At 48.0% G+C, this 17,633-nt stretch overlaps 1 protein-coding gene across 2 annotated transcripts; it reads right to left on the reverse strand.

Annotated features, from left to right (window-relative positions):
• Positions 1 to 66: 66 nt before the first annotated feature.
• Rsph9 (radial spoke head component 9) lies at positions 67 to 17,144 on the reverse strand. Of its 2 annotated transcripts, none has more exons than XM_076858653.1 (5): positions 16,918 to 17,144; positions 12,580 to 12,745; positions 9,618 to 9,747; positions 9,020 to 9,166; positions 67 to 620 (listed from the first exon to the last, which is right to left on the reverse strand). In XM_076858653.1, exons 1-5 carry the CDS (start codon positions 17,142 to 17,144, stop codon positions 460 to 462), a joined length of 831 nt encoding a protein of 276 aa, XP_076714768.1. In that variant the 3' UTR covers positions 67 to 459. The 2 variants fall into 2 exon arrangements, with proteins under 2 accessions (XP_076714768.1, XP_076714767.1); XM_076858652.1 differs by having other exon boundaries at positions 67 to 623.
• Between the last annotated feature and the right edge of the window lie 489 nt (positions 17,145 to 17,633).

Genomic DNA, 17,633 nt, shown 5'->3' on the forward strand with positions numbered 1-17,633 from the left:
GAGTGTGTGCTTGCTGCTTGGGAAGTCCGGGAGCCTGGGCATGTTACCATCTGGTTGCTGAGCATCAAGCCACTAAGCCCTTACACTGGAGTGCCGCTGGATGGAGTTCATGCGCTAAGCAGGTTCCATACTTTTTATTGACAGCTCTGAGCTCATTATACTGGAGGACGTGAGTTGAGCTGCATGGCCTACATGTAGCTCTCACCTGAGTCTAAGGAGCTGCCTTCCTCAGAGGATTGCTGGTTGTCACCTCCCATGGCCATGCCACCCATCATTATCTAATGTCTCCTTTAACACATTCGAGTTCATTGCCATTTGTTTTAGGTAGGTTTCTTGGCTCAGTGGGCCTCTCTTTAGAGATTAGACACCAAAAGGAGGCAGAAATAAGGAAAGGCAAGACAAAACAAATAAGCCAAGCTCATTCTTTAGACTGAGCTGAATACCCAGGTTTCTTCCATCCTACAGCATGAAGGGCAAGTCTAGGTTCTTCTCACCCGTGCCCACATAGATGTAGCCGTAGTTCTTGGTGCGAGGAGCATGGTAGAAGGTGAGACCTGGCCAGAGCAGGCTGCGCAGAACAACCAAAGCGTTGCCTCTCTCCATCTGGATGCTCCATGACCCTGCTGGCAGATGGCAGAGGTGAGGCCTGGCTCTGGAGGGGACGACAAGTGTGCTCCTCCGTTTCAGCCATTTCGCAGCTCATAAAAACCACTTCTAGAGGGAGGGCTAAGGAAGTGCAGAGTGAAACTCCAACCAGTGGGTTCTGTTCCTGTTGGCAAGTCTAGCTACAGGTTGATCCACGGGCATAGAGGAGATGGGAGTGGCAGGGAGATACCCTCCAGCCTCCTTTCCCTCTATGTTAGTGGTAATCACCAGTGACTTTGGCTCTGGTATGGTTTTGCCCATGCTTAGATTTTCTCTCTTCCTCAGTCCCAGAAGCCTCTGCTCTTGAGAGGGACTAAACCAGACCAGGGGCTCAAGTAGAAGTTTGACCACTTTTGACAGCTCAGCTCAGTGCCCTTTCTGACAGCTGGTAGACTGGAAGCAGTCCTTAGTGGAAGGGAGAGGTGGCTGCCGCCAAGGAGCCCCTGTTTATCCTGGGTTCTGCCCTGGTTTTTGCTTCTCCAGACAGGAGCAGCCCAGCCCAGGGCTGAGTTGTACAGCCATGAGGACTTGGCTAGAAGTGCCTGATCCAGCTCCAGATCTGAGGGAGGGAGCCTCTGTGTGGGAGGAAGGAGCCTGGGAAAATCGCCTCTGGATGCAGATCTGGGGCTTCTATTCCCCTGCGCACTGAGGCCTCTCCCGAACCAGCCGCAGCCCTGTTCCGGGGCCTGCCAGAAAGGCAAATGCTTTGAAGGTTCTGGTGTTGGACAGCTAGCCACGCATTGAGCTCCTCTGAAGCCTTCATCAGCTGCCAGCTCAGCCCGCCTGCTTGGCTCCCACCGCCCTAGCTTCCCACAGCCCACCTCTAACCATGGCCCACCCTGGTCACTCCACACCCAACAGCCTCACAACTCAGTCTCCACCCATTGGAGGCCACCCTGCCTCCAAGAGACCTGATTGCCGGGAACACTGGACACCGATGGCAGTTCAGCTCTGCACTAGGGGTAACTGCCTGCCCAGGTCAAATAATAGGCCTCTGAGAACACAGAGGTCTGCTCCTGGCCCTCTGGGCTCACTCAAGCACTATGTAGTGGCTACAAGTGCTACCACCCATGCATGGCATGATGACGTGGATGCCCCAGTGTGTGCTGGCTGGCTCTCCCACCCTCGGTGCCTGTCAGATCTCATCAAGAAGGAAGTGAATGTCCCTGTGTTGCCAGGGCTCTGGCTAGAGCACTGCCCTGAGAAGAGGGCATTTCTCCCGGCTCTACAACCTCTCTTTGGGCACCTTAGGCTCTGCTCATCCAGGCCACCCCTCCTGGGATCTAGAGGCCCTGGCCTGTTGGTTTCCTGGTCACGCATCTCCAGGAAACGCTGCCTGGGGAGATGCAGGTGGGGATGTCAGAACAGTATGTTCCCAGGGCGTTGTGTTTGGCCTTTGGCAAAAATCACAGCCCGAGAAAGTGCTATTCCCTGGACTTTGTCACTCGTGCCAGGCAAAGCATCATCTGCGGCCAGCTTCTTATCAAGGCACAGTCCTTCCTGACATTGGAACCCATGGCCCCTTTAAAAAAAAAAGACAAGACCACTTATTCCTCCTTGCCCGTACAGGGAGAGTGGCTTGCAGCCTCCCTGGACCACCTGCTGCCCTGAGAAAATGAAATCCTAGAGCCCACCCCCAACCTAGGCCCTCATCATTCAGGTAAGAGCTGTCTGCACTTGCCCTCATACCAGCCTGCCTGCCCTAGGCCTCGGTAACCTTGCCTGCACTAGATAAGGGAAGGGAGTCACAGTGGCTCAGGCGCATCAGCAGAGTCTCCTACCCAGAGAGCAAGGAGAAGCTAGAGAAACAGCACCCCCAGCAGGGCAAGAGGGCAGTGCCAAGCAGGCCAAAGGGTGCTGGCAGAGTTAGTGGCATGTGAGGGGCTGGCCAGCTTACAGCACTGCCTCCTTCCTCCATCACATTCCTGTCACACTTCTGTCACACTCCGTCATCGCTGGCTCAGCTGGTCACCCAGGAAACGCACAGACTCTCAACGTGCCAGAAGTCACGTAGCATCTACCTAAGGAGCCAGGCACTTGCTATCACCTTAACCCACTTTCTTATTCCACAGACTGAAAAGGCTAGGCGCAGCCTGGTATTTTGGTTTATAGTCTGGTCTCTTCCCTCCTGCCTGTGGGCAGCCACGCTTCTCCACGCTTTGAGGATATGGGTGACATAAACTGGTAGATCAAGGAAAGGCCTCCTATAAGGGGCAGGTGGTCCTCCTGGGCGTCCCAGGCTCACTCTCACTTTGCTGGAGTGGAGACTCAGGCCAGGGTGTACTTACAATTACATTCTCCTACCAATTAGAAAGAAAGGCAGTAGCACTCTGAAATTAAGATTGAGGGAGAAAATGGGCCAGGCTGCGGGTCAGGGTTGTCCAGGGGCAGCAGATAGCTTGAGACCCTCTCCCAGCCCCTCCCTCCTGATCTTGTCACACACCAAAAAAAAAAAAATGACCATGGGTTCTCAGTGGAGGGAGCCATTACTGCCCCCACTAGTGCCACAAGATAGACAAACCCCCTAGAGGCCTGGGGACAGAAGAGGAAGAAAATAACTCCCCTGATGTCAGCCTCCTGTCTAATTGATGGGCAGCAGAGCCGGGGACCCTAGTCCAGAAGGTCAAGTATGGTCCAATAGGACTTCCAAGGGACTTGGATGTGAAGAGCTGCTACACACACCCCCCAGAAGACTGATCCTGGCACCATGTTCCCCATCCCTCTCCAGTACCACTGTCTCACTTGTACACTCCCCATCCAACACGGTAGCTTTCAAAGCTACTCTCCAGGCAGCAGGACCCTTGCTGCCCTCTGCTGCTCAAGCTGAGCATATGCTGCTGAGAGCTGGTGATGGAGTCCTGGCCTGCACCTGGCCCTTTCTGCCATCTGCTCCAGTCCAGAGTGGAGCAAGGACAGGAGCTCCACCCTCCAGCCCTCCTGCTCTGCTCCACTCACTCTCCTCTCTGTCCCCAAGACAGCAGTGATCCGATTTGTAAGACACCTTCTAGCCTAGGTTTTCCCTTCCCAGACTTTCATTTGATCTCCCCAAGTCTCTGTTATGTAAGGGAGCTATCTCATCCTGAGGAAACCAAAAGGGCCTGGCATGTAGCAGCTGCTCTGTGGCTGTTGGAAAGGTTCAGGAGCATTGAGTAGCAGAACACTGACTAGACCCAATATTCCACCTATGTCACCTACTGTTCCACCTGTTACTCAGCTACAGCCCAGAGTCAGAGAACTCAGGCACTGCCCTGAATCTACCAGGAGGATGGTAGATCCTCAGAAGTAGGCAGTAGCCCCTAAAGCCACCCAGATCCCAGGGAATGGCATGACAGTTCATAATAGCACATTGGCCCCAGGTAACATCCCTCTCCTCTTTTTAGCCAAGGCTGGCCCAGGGACAAGCTGTTGAACTCCTGGCCTATCTCCATGGGCTCAGAGAGTTGGAATCCAGGGACCTAACCAACCTAAATCACACCTGCTCAAAGGTGACACGTTCCCCTGAACACTGTCTCAGATCCAGAAACATACACACAATGATCTGGGCTGGGGCTGTAGCTTAGTGGTACAGCACTTGCCCAGTGTGTGTGAGGCACTGGGTTCATTCCTCAACACCACATAAAAATAAACAAAGGTAAGCTGCCCATCTACAATAGTTGTTAAACACACACACACACACACACACACACACACACACACACAATGATCTTGCCTGGGCATAGAATAGCTGCCAAATCTCACCCTCTAGGCAAGTCTGGTGTCCAGGGAATACTTTCTTAGGGTTTTGGCCTCACCTAGCAGCCCAGCCCTCTCAGATGCTGTCTGTCTGGCAGAGGAGTCCCCCAGCAGCTCATTCTCTTTTGCTGACTGCTAAGGAATGGAGTCCTCCCCAATGGAGCTGTCTGCTCTCTCCTGACCATCCACACCCCCACATACACACATGCCCCCCACTAAACCCTCATGAGAAAAAGCTGGGTCTGACTTCCTGTAGGTTTTCTGGTCGTAACTCTGGGAGGAAGGGTTAGTAACCCAGAGGCCAAGGGCTGGGAGGTTTCCAAAGGTAGAGCCAAGAGTACCCCACACACACACCTGCACAGAAGCCAGGACCTCTCAGCTCCCGAGGCCAACACTGAGGACAAAGGAACATGCTGGCTGGCCAGAGAAGTGGAATCCTCAGGGAATCCTGTAGTGCTGGGACCCACAATCAGGGCAGAATACTGAGAGTCTCTGAAATATGCCCAGGCCCTATGCCTCCCAGAGGCCTGATAGACTCACTCGCCAATTGGACACACCAGGGTGGCCCCAGCAGCCTTTAGCACAACTCCCAAAACTCTACATCTTACTTCCGCTGCTGCAAGGAAAGACAGTGCAGACTGAGCTGATGGTGTTTCCTTGGAAGACTTTGCTGCCCCCACCGCCCAGTCTGAATGGCTTTGATCTTAGCTGTAGAAGCCCTGGTGTTCTCTTTGCCCCTCCCACTGGATAAAGGGAAAGCCCCATCCTCCCACCCCCACATCCAGCTGCAAGGAAAGAGGCTACAGATGGCTTCCCTGAGCCAAGGGTGCAGTTGCCACCCCAGACTAAGGAAAATAGAAAGATTTCTATGGGTCCATCCTCTGCCCCTGGTGCTGAATCCCAGAATCTCTGGTACCTTTGTCAAGAGGGGGTGTGCAGCACTCTCCAGCTTTGAGCAAAGCTGTGGGCAGAGTTGGAGGAGATAAGAACTGTGTCTGATCCTCCAACTCCTATAGCCCTTCCTCATCTCCCCCACTGGACTGGAAGCCCCTCCTACCCTTCACTGTGGGACTGGAAGGCCTCAAGGGTGCTTAATTTGTACACCCCCATGTGGCAGCAGCCAGAGTGGCCACTCCTTGGTGGCAGCTACCCACTCAGGACTACTCCCTGTCCCCTGGGTGCTACAGTGGCCCCAAGACAGCCTCCTGAGGCCTGGCTTGCCTTGTCCCTTCTCTCTCCACCTGTGCTGCATTATCATCGAAGACCTGCTTCCAAACCATCAGCAGTTTCTGCCCTGGCCTTCTGGGTCTTGCTAGGCCTGCCCCAATTCATCTCTACTGACTTTTTGCCACTGAAAATCATTATCATTAATAATCATTTGAGTGTTTCCTGTGTGCTAGGTCCTATTATAAGAACTTTGTATAGGAGTTACCTCATTTAATCCTCATAACAGCCCAATGAGATAGAAAATATCTATTTCTGCATTTAGAAATGAGGAAACCAAGGCACAAGGAACTGGAAGAGCTTGTCCTAAAAGCACACAATTAGTCAGTGGCAATTCAGGATTGCAGCGCCAGTTCTGCCCCCTGAGCTCTTGCCACCCCACCCCTCCCTTAGGTTCAGCCTTGTTGGTTGCTTGTTGCTCCTCAGAAGTGTTTTTCCTAGTGCTGGACGTAACTATTGCCCCTTTATACCCACTGTCACCTGTCACTATTTGACACCACAGTTAATGCCAGAGCCTTGGAGTCTACTGCTCAAATAGTGTGTCCTTGGGGTTAACTCTCAGAACCACTATTTCTTCCTCTGTAAAATGGGGATAATAACAGCTCATAGGCTGGCTGCAAAGATTAAGATTAGATAAGGCATGGGAATGGCTGAGCACCGCACCTGGTCCCAACAAGCAGTGTCATTGCTTTTTTTTTTTTTTTTTTTCTATTTATTTTTAAATTTTTTTATATTTATTTATTTATTTTAGTTTTTGGCTAACACAATATCTTTGTTTGTATGTGGTGCTGAGGATCAAACCTGGGCCGCACGCATGCCAGGTGAGCGCGCTACAGCTTGAGCCACATCCCCAACCCCAGTGTCATTGCTTTTATGAATTAGTTATTGTGACTGTCATGATCACCACCATCATCATCATCAAATCCCTCTAGTTCTCAGAAATGCCAACCACAGAAAGAAAAAAAGCACAGTACTAAGTCACTATGCTTCTGATCCCCAAAGGCCTACAACCTCACACCTGTCTCAGGTGACAACATCAATAGATGTGCCTGGTAATGCTTGAAGGAAGGAAATTGGGTGTCTGTGGCCCTGCCAGAAACCACTGGCCTCTTAAGCTCTATATTTTATGATTCAAAAGTACCACATACAGGGAGCTGGGCATGGTAGCACACATCTGTAATCCCAGGGGCTCAGAAGGCTGAGGCAGGAGGATCCCATGTTCAGATCCAGCCTTGGAAACTTAGTGAGGCCTTAAGTAATTTAGTGAGTGTCGGGAGCTGCCCTGGATGCAAACGCGCTTAAGTCCTGAAGCACCGGGTTCTGACCAATTATTGCCTTCAGTCTGGCAAGGCAGTGCCAGGTAGCAGTAACTTAGGCATTACCCCACTCGGATAATGAGGCGTGGCTCCAGGTATGGGTGTCACCAGCAGGGGTTGAGCTACACTCACCTGTTCCTTTGTAATCCTACCTCTTTGCCCTTTTGGGGATAGAATGTTCCATGGAACCTCTCCTGTGTATTCCCTATATAAAAATAAAGAATTCAGGTGGCTCTCTCTCTTTCCAAGGACCCAATAAGGTCACAGAGCAATCTCCAGATTATTGAAAAGGTATTTCTGTGTGGTTGCGTGCTTTCTTTGTCATTTTCTTGAGTTATTGTAATAGTCAGATTTTGTGAACCCAGTATTAGGTTGCCAGCTAAGATAGGAGACAAGTGAGATTAAAAAAAAGGCGGGTGCTGGGGATGTGGCTCAGTGGTAAAGCACCTCTGGATTAAATCCCTGGTACAAAAAAAAAATTTTTTTTTTTAAATGAACCAAATACATAGCAGAAAGTCAGTGTACAAGCTAGGCATGGTGGTGCATGGCTGTAATCCTAGCTAAATGGGAGGCTAAGGCAGGAGGATCACAAGTTTGAGGCCAGCCCCAGGCAACTTAACTATACCCTGTCTTAAAAGGGCTGGGGACATATTTCAGTGGTTCAATTCCCAGTAAAACACACACACACACACACACACACACACACACACACACGTAAAGACACAACTCATGTCTTTAATGGGTGGTTCACTTATCAACCAACACCCACTCATTGAGCCACAGTTATGTCCCAAGCATTGTCCAGAACTCCCAGACTGAAAATTGATGTGTTACTAGTATTTTCAGGATGTTTTCAGAGATGTTTTCAGGAAGATTCCTAACCTGCCTCCATTCAAGATTGCTATGTATCCAACAATCCCACTCCTGAGTATATTTCCAAAGGAAATAAAATAGTCTGTCAAAGAGACATTAAACTCCCACATTCATTGCAGCACCATTCACAACAGCTAAGAAATAGAAACCATCTAAGTGTCCATCAACAGATAAATGGATAAAGAAATTGGAAATATATACACCTGGGAATACTATTCAGCCATTAAAAAAAGAATGAAATTTTATCAACAACATGGATGGGACTACCGATCATTTTGTTAAGTGAAAAACCAGGCACAGAAATACAAGTATCACATAATCTCACTCATACACGAAACCTAAAAGGTTGACCTCACAGAACAGATTAGACCAACAGTGGTTACTAGTCATTGGAGTGGTTGGGGGAAAGGGGCCCACGGTGATGTTATCAAAGGATATAGAATTATACTTGGGAGAAATAAGTGTAAGAGATCTATTGAGCAGCACATGCGTCCCTTGTCCTCTTCCTTTATTTTTATGTATTTTATTTATTTATGCATGCATCATCCTGCCTCAGTATTCCAAGTAGTAGTGGCTTCTTTCTTTCTTTTTTGAATTGGTAATCTTTACAAGGACTACATGATTAATAGTTCATGATGACTATAATGTATTCTTGAAAAATGAAGAGTGGATAAATGTTCTGATTGCAAAAATGAGAACTAGGCGAGGTAATACATTTTTAATTAATTGGATTGGACTATTCCACAGTGTATATAGAATTTTCTTTTGACTGTGGGTGTGTTGCTGGGGATCAAACCCAGGGCCTTGCACATGCTAAGCATGTGCTCTGCCATTAAGCTATATCCCCAGCCCTGTATATATATATTTTAAAATATCACATTGTACATGATAAATTCATACAATTTAACCTATTAATTTAAAGAAAATCAAAATAGGGTGGTTATTTTTCATTTTTTTTAAAAAAAAGGTTTCTCTGAAAATCAAGAGACTCTGAGCTACTTCACATTTGTGGAAGTATCTCAGGGAAAAAAAATCCCAATTTTGGACACTGGAAAATATTAACCAAGTATTTACTACAACTAGACCCTGGGGAAGCCCCAGTCTCAAGGGCCCATAGTAAGCCACCAATTCCTACCCAGGTCCTAGCTTCCAGTCTCAGAGAAGAGGGGCATATGGCACAACCCACTGCTTTAGCCTGGGGACAGATCCTCAAGATAATAGACTACTACCTTTGGGGATGTCATGCTCCAAAGAGTCCATGAAGTCCAGGGAGGGGTCCAGATCAGCCTTCTCAAGCAAGGTCTTATTCTTCAAGTCGATAGCCTCCCTGAAGTGGAAGTAAGAGCTGAGCTTCTTGGCTTCAGACAAGGACAGTCCTAGGAAGAGGAGGCAGCCAGGGAGGATGGTCACCCAAAGCTCTAGAGCCCCTTTTTGCCTTGGGACCATATGGAGGGCTTTGTTAAAGACTAAGTCAACCACTGACAGAGAAGTGAAGGGAGAAAAGGGAAAAGTTTGGTTCAGATCCTGCAATGAGGAAAAGTCCAAGGACAAGGCAGGTGGGGAAAAGCAGGTAGCTCAGACCATGTTCAGCAACCATGGTTACTCCCACCCCCCCACCCCCCCACCCCCCGGGCACAAGAGACTCAGGTCCAGAGACAGGGTAGCCCATCCCAACCACCAACACCAGCTCATGGGGCACATGCTCCTAGGTGATGTGGCCCAGCTTACTTCTCCAAGGAGGGCAGGTCCACTCTGGTGTCCCAGACATGTATCTGACTTTTGGGAAGAGAGGCCCTCGTGTCCTGAGAGGGGCTCCAAAGAACTCACCTTCAAAAGTTCGGTTAACATTAGAGGGTCCAAAAGGGGTCTTGAAGAGGGCACCTCGGGGGATGATGGCCACAGCCTGGTCAATCTGGTCAATGATGGACACCAAGCGGGTCTCTTCCTTGACCTGGACCTGAGAAGAGCAGAAAGGAGCATCCAGCCAGAGTGCTGTGTCCACTCACACCTGGTGCGAGGACCCTCTGTATGGCCCTCTTACCTGAGTCACCCAGTACAGGTGCTAGCTAAGGCCACAGAAGATCATGGTGGGAAAGCCCTCACCTTCCCTCCCTGCACATGCACGACAGTTAAATTTATGTCCCCCAGGAAGAGGACCTACATACCTGGCAAACAAGGATGAGAGGAAAACTTACTATATTCCATTTTCTACATCTGAATCTGGGACCATGTGATGTATTATCTAGCAAAATAAAAACTGATACAAAAATACCAGTTGCTCAGTTACTCACTGGTAGGGCACTTGCCTAGCAAGTGTGAGGCCCTGAGTCCCATCTCCAGTACCACACACACACACATACACACACACTTTATGTGTATACATTCTTTCACAGATCTCCTTCTTCCTTTTTCTTTCTTTTCCTCCTTTCTTTTTTTCCTTTTTGAATTGGTGATCATTATAGGTGACACAGTATTCAAAACTACAAGAAATTCAGTTCTTCTCTCTGACCCCCCAAGTTGCCTTCTCTCTTCCCCTTGGCAGGGGACAGTCACCATGAATGGTTTGTTATGTTCCCTCTCTTTCCAAAAAGACCCTTAAGGTCACAGAGCCATCTCCAGATGTACATACCATTCAATCATCATGTTTAAGTCATGCTTATTTTGCCTTCTTAGAATATGAAAGCAATCATCTCCCTGTAGAATATTTGGATAAGATAAAAAGACATACCTAAGAGGATTAAAAACACTCAAATCCCACCTCCCAAAGATAATCACTAACATATTGGTATACTTCCTTCTCCGCTTTTTTCTATGCATATATTAAACATAAAATGAGAGTCACAGTTTACATAGTTTTATATCCTGCCCATTATTTCTCAAGCATTTCCCCCATTTTATAATCTTCTTGCACAGATGCAATTTGGTTACAATCAACATGAAGGGCACCATGATCAAAAGGACTGCATAGAGATATCTGGGCAAAAGCACCACTTGGCAGGGAAAATGTGTCAACAGAGGCCCCATAGAATCAAGGATCCACCTATTTCCCATGGGCCACCATTTTGCATGGTTGGCAAAGGAGAAAACTAACATTCAGTAAGTGCATTGCCAGGGACTTTGAATATGTCACCTCAGTCAATCTGCACAAATGGCAAAGCAAATACTACTATCCTAGTTTGACAGAAAATGAAACAGAGGCCCAGGAAACTGTCTATCAGGTGTGAGGTGCAGCTGGCCCTGGGGCCTGGCAGCCCAACCACAGAGTTTTGTTACCCTCTGGGTTCAAGTGTGGGAACTGGGTTTTGAATTCTGGCTTTGTCTAGCTTCAAAATTTTGGCTCTTTTCATATTGACCCAGCAATTCTATTTCTAGGAATCGATCCTTCAGATGAAGCACGCACACTGGAAATGACATTATGTACAAAGTCACTCCTTGTGGCATTGCTTGCCAAAGTTCACACCTGGAAGCTGATATTTCCATGAACCGGATGCTGGCTAAATACTGGCACATCCCACACTGGCACAAAGAATGAGGTGGCCCTTTCAGGCACTGCACAGAAAGGTCTTCAGAAGACATTGTTAAGTGAAAACGGCAAGGTTCAGGACTGTGCAGATAACTGGCAGTCATTTGTTTTGTGTCATGTATTAAAGGCAAAAGAGAATTTGCTGAGGTAGGGTATTTGCTGAGGTTTATATTTGCATGAACTGTCTCTGGAAACAGCACCTCACACTTCAGTGTAAATTCAGATCCCCTGGGGACCCTGCAAAACATTCAGGTTTCTGATGCTAGGACACTCCTAACTCCTAGGACATGATGAGGCTTCTGATTGGGACTGCACTCTCATAGAAAGATGTGGATGGACACACACACACATGCAAAACAACTTCATTAATGTCCCCCAGAGGGGAGATCTGCTTAACTTGTAGACAGGAAAGACAGGAAACTTTACTATGTATCTTTATATACTTTTTTTTTTTTGGGGGGGGGACAGGGATTGAGCCCAAGGATTGAACCCAGGAGCACTTAACCACTGAGCCATATTCCCAGCCCTATTTTTAAATTTTATTTTGAGACAGGGTCTTGTTAAGTTGCTAAGAGCCTTACTAAGTTGCTGAGGCTGGCTTTGATCTTGTGATCTTCCTGCCTCAGCCTCCAGAGAGACACTGGGATTACAGGTCTGCACTACCACACCCAGCATTTCCATATACTTTTGAACCTTGGACTATGTGATGTATTTTGTAGTATAATAAAAATTGACATAAAAATGTAAGAGGGTTGAGAATGCAGTCTGTGTATGTGACAAAAATACACACACACACACACACAAGCCTGGGCACCTTCCTTGACATCAGAACACAGCAAAGACCCTGCTTCCCAGCCCCACCAGAACCAGGCTCCACAAGAGCTGCCTGTCCTCTCCCCTCACTCTGTGTGCCCCTGGGCAAGTCTCTTAACCTCTCTAAGCTTCAGTGTCTTCCTCTCTACCATCTGGAAAGTAATGTCTCATCTGCACAGAATCACAGGGATTAAAGAAGATGTTTGAAGCACAGCAGCAAAGTATCGGGCACACCCATGTACTCAGTACCAACTAGGCAGCAGTGAAGGTCATGGTAATAGCCATCATTGCCCTTTCTATTGAGCTGGTGTGTGTGTGTGTGTGTGTGTGTGTGTGTGTGTGTGTGTGTTTCATTTGGGTGTTGGGGATGGAACCCAGGGCCTCAGGCATTCTAAGCACATGCTCCTGGGCTGGCGTCTGGATGGCTCAGGCCACCCTCCCACCTGCACTTACCACTACTTCTTCTTCAAAGATCTTCTCACCCTCATTCACTTTCTGGATTTCAGTGTGTTCATACTCATGTGATGGGTCCCCCATGAAGCGACCCTTCACCATGGCTGTCTGTGCCATCGTCTCCTCTGTGGCGGGGGGCAAGAGGCTCCAATCGGTGCAGTTCAGGCTGCCAATGATATCCATCATCACCCCTGGATTCCAATGGCCCTTTACCCAGTCTTCCTGCACCTCCTTTAGCCCTAGTTGGTCAGGCCCCCAAAGAGCTGTTAGAACTTCCACCTTTCTTCCCTTCAGACTCTTAGAAACCCTCAATGCCTGTTGCACATGCAGTCTACCCTCATGCGTGAAACAAATTTTATTTATTTATTTACATATTTATTTATGGTACTGGTGGATTGAACCCAGGGACACTGTTGCATCCTCAGACAATTTTTTTTTGGGAAACTCCCAGCCCTATTTTGTATTTTATTTAGAGACAGGGTCTCACTGAGTTGCTTAGTGCCTCACCATTGCTGAGGCTCACTTTGAACTCACAATTCTCCTGCCTCAGCCTCCCCAGCCACTGGGATTATAGACACGCACCACAGCACCTGGCCACAGACATTTTTATTATTTATTTTGAGACAGGGTCTCACTAAGTTGCTAAGGTTGGCCTTGAACTTGATATCCTCCTGCCTCCGCCTCCCAAATTGCTAGGATTACAGGCATGTGCCACCAAGTATAGCTCCATTTTATTTTAATTAATTAATTAATTGGGGGGGGGTACTAGGGATTTAACCACAGAGCCACGTCCTCTGCCTTTTTATATGTTTTATTTAGAGATAGAAGCTCATTAAATTTCTGAAGCCAGCTTTGAACTTTCAATCCTCAGCCTCAGCCTCCCAAGCTGCTGGGATCACAGGCATGTACTACCATGCCCAGACATTTTATTTTATTTTTTTAAGGTCACAAGAATTTAATGATGCCCTGCAACTTCCAATAAGGTCATATCCTGATAAACTCAGAGTAAATTGAAAATATTGCCAAGTAAAAAAAAATGTATTTGACCTAGCAAACATGGCTTAGCAACAACATCTGCTGGGAGCTACAGCTTACTGCTCTGATCAGCATCCCAAGAGAGGGTCAGACTGCATACTACTATTCCAGAAAAAGATTAATACTCAAAGTACAATTTCCACTGAATGAATACTGCTTTTGCACCATTGTAAAGTCGAAAATTTTTTAAGTCAAACAACTGCATCAGGGGTGGGATTTGTATACTGAAATTATGAGACTCTTCCTGTACATCTGGACTGAACTTCCAAATGAGTTTCTGGAAGCTGAACTTTACTCAATCATGGCACCCCTGCTTTGGTGAGCCCTAATTTTTGCTCAGCTTGACTCCTGAGCCAACAGCATGGTCATCCCTCCTCCCATCTCAGGGAGGCCTAACCTAGGCTCAAGACCTTCTCTTCTTCCTCCAGTTTCTCAAGTAATTCCAGAGATCAATTCTCACCTATTTTTTTCTTTGTCTTCCTGAGGCCCAGCTATACCCAGTAAATATACAGAATTCAATCACCTCCACTGGTCCAAGCCACTAATCACTCTTGCCTGGATATTGCAGTAGATGCCGTAACTGTCTTCCCTGTGTCAATTTACATTGACTCCCCTCTCAGACTAGTAGCCACCAAACTGTTCAAACCTAAACCAAATCATGTCACTTCTGTGCAGAATCTTCTAATGACTTTTCATTGAACCATATCTTTTCATGCCCCACAAGGTCCTATATGATAGCTTTCCACTCCTCACCTCTCTGATCTCATGTCCTAAAACATATTCCCTCAGAGCTCATTCCTCTCTTGCCATGCTAGTTGCTATGAAGCTCCACAAACACACTAAGCACACGCCTGAATTAGGGCCTTCACACTTGTCTGGAATTCACTTCCCTCAGAGATCCACACAGATCACTTCCTCAGTCACTTCAGGTCTCTTCTCCAATATCACCCAATCAGAGAGGACATGACCACCCTGTTTAATATAGTACTCCAAAAGCTGGATGTGGTGGCGCATGCCTATAATCACAGCTCCTGCCAAGGCAGGAGGAACACAAGTGTGAGACCAGCCTGGGCAACTTCTCAAGACTCTGTCTCCAAAAAAAAAAAAAATTAGATATAGCTTAGTGGTAGAACAATTTCCTAGCCTGATCAAAGCCCTGGGTTCAGTCCCCATCACTGCAAAAAATAAAATAATACCCCATCCTTTTGGGTGGAGACACTTTAGCTGGCATGTAATATATTTTATCTATTTTGTCTCTACCCCCTTGACCCTAAAACACACACTGCATTGAATAAGCTCTATGAAGACAAAGCCTTTGTATCATTTACCAATGAATTCTTTGCACCTAAATCAATTTTTAGCATGTGGTAGGTGTTCAACACATACAATAAAATAAAATGAATCCCAATCTCTTGTCTTCAGTCTAAATTTTCCTTCTAGACTTCATATCTGCATTTTAATCTGCCTTCTTATACCTTGCTCTCGGAAACTCACCCCCGATTCACTGAGTCTTCCCAGGTCCTGCTGTCTGAATTCTCTCCTAGCCAGTGGGCCTGAATGGGCCTGAACTTAGCTGCCTCAGCCAGAAGTAGGAATGGATCTGGAACTCTCCTTCACCACCACTCCCATTAAAACCCACTCTTCCACCTAAATCTTTCCATCCACCACTGCCACCACTACTCCTTCAGTTACTTTTCCCTTTCAAAGACTCTTCATCTTGATGCTACATTGACTCCTAAATGCTCAACCTACTTTCAGGCCATTTTGCTCACTCACTTATAAACAGGTTCTTCTTCTAGCCCCTCAAGGGCTTCCCTTGGCCTCTCTCCATCCACTTCTACAAAACCCCATGCTGCACTCTGAGCCTTCTATAGCCAGAGTGCAAAACTTTTCCTCTGTTACTCCTTTCCCCACACTAGCCTGGAGAACTGCTTACCTTTCAGAAGCAATGCAAGTTACTCCCTGATTAATCTTAGTTGTTCTCTAGAAGACCAGGGCTCTTGGTCTCCCTTTATGTATACTTTTCTGTTATAGTTTTTAACACATCATTTGTTGTTGTTGTTGTTGTTGTTTTGGATACCAGGGATTGAACTCAGGGGCACTCGGCCATTGAGCCACATCCCCAGCCCTATTTTGTATTTTATTTAGATACAGAGGCCCACTGAGTTGCTTAGCACCTCGCTTTTGCTGAGGCTGACTTTGAACTCGTGATCCTCCTGCCTCAGCCTCAGGAGCCTCTGGTATTGCAGGCATGCTAACCCTGCCCAGCTCACATGGAGCTTTAACTGCTGAATGACAAGTCTGTGCCCCTCCCTTGGATGTGAATGACTCTTAGACAGAGGTATGTCTTGGTCATCTTCCTAACCCCAAGGGACACACAGGCTATAACCAGTCAATGTTGGATTGGTATATAGATAGGTAAATGAAGTCTCCAAACAACCTGCAGCTTGAATGGACTGCTTTATAAACTCATAAGTTTCCCCATCATCATTGGGGTGAGTTAAAAAGGCTTGATGGTCCTGTATGGACCATCAAAAAAAAAAAAAAAAATTCAGGGAATTTTTCCTAGTTCTACATACCTCTCCCCATTTTGCCTATTTTCTACTTCCAAAGCGACTATTACTGCAGAGCGACGCCTCCATCGAAGATGCTTCCAAACAGCACCAACCCATGCCCAGGGCGTCTGACCTTTCTCTAAACTCAATCCTTGGGAATTGCCAGGTCCAGCAGCTGACTCGGATCTGTCTTCTACTCCAGGTCTGCCTTCTCCAGGACCTTCTTTGTTCCTGGCCTCTGTTACTAATCCATGCATACCTAAATTTATTTTTTTCTTTCTTTCTTTCTTTTTTTTTTTTTTTTTTTGGTACCGAGGCTTGAACCCAGCAACGATTAACCATTGAGTCACATCCCCAGCCTTTTGAGACAGGGTCTCGCTGAGTTGCTTAGGGCCTCGCTAATTTGCTGAGGCTGGCTTTGAACTTGCGATCCTCCTGCCTCAGCCTCCCAAACAGCTGGGGCGTGCTCCCCGGCCCCGCCCTCTCTGACCTCTCCAGCCACTTCCCCGCCCCCTCACACCCTAGATCTCCAGGTTCCAAGCCATCCCAGTTCCCACCCCTCAACAGTGCGTTTTCGTCCCCAGACTCCGCCCCCAGGCCTTTTCTCATTCTGTCGGGCTCAGGCTCTGCGCACAGCTCTCCGACCATAAGCCCCGCCCCTTTCGGGACCCGCCAGCCGTCTCCCTGCCTCGGCGGAGCCCTCCTGGATCCACTCCAGAGGTCTCAACCGCTCCGGTGCCGCCTCCACCTGTAGAGTGTCTTGCGTGGTGCGAGCTGGTCCTCACTCAGGCCCTGCGCGATGTAGTAATCCGCGACGATGCCGAGGATGCGACCCCAAAACAGGACCCGATCGTATCGGTAGTCGCGCTTCACTAGCAGGAGGGAAGTGAGCAGCGAGGCCCGGCGGTCTGGGCTGAGGCCCTGCCCACTGCCCGACGCCAGCTCCAGCGACAGGAGGAGGCTCTCCGCGTCCATCGGGCCAGCAACTCTGCTCAACGCCTGTTAGGTCGCTAGGAGTAGCCGTCTCCACGGAGACCAAGAATCCCGCCCCCTGTCAGGCAGGAAGCAGGATTTTACTCACCCGACCGCTGACCTCCCGGCCCTTCCCCCAAAGGAGCATTTCCACAAATCCTGGCTTACACCAGCCTCCTCTCCCATAACTTACCTGTTTGGGATTGGAGGTCAATTGTCACAGCGCGGCTTCCCTATTAGACTATAGTGTGGGGTTGGAAGACCCAACCCGGCCCAATTCCACGGGTATTTTGTCCTTCCTGCCCTTTCTCTACTCGGCATATATGCTGTCTGTATATGTAGATACACTGCAAAGGGGACTTTGGGAGAAAAACAACACAAAACCCCAACACTGACACTAGCTTTATTGTTTCAGCCAGGGCTTAAGAGTTATGTGAAGATCTTTTATAGCCTGCTGACTCTAAGATTCTGACAATCTCCCAACCCCCTAAC

The sequence above is a fragment of the Callospermophilus lateralis genome, chromosome 6, assembly GCF_048772815.1.
Source record: "Callospermophilus lateralis isolate mCalLat2 chromosome 6, mCalLat2.hap1, whole genome shotgun sequence".
Classification (NCBI taxonomy): Eukaryota; Metazoa; Chordata; class Mammalia; order Rodentia; family Sciuridae; genus Callospermophilus; species Callospermophilus lateralis.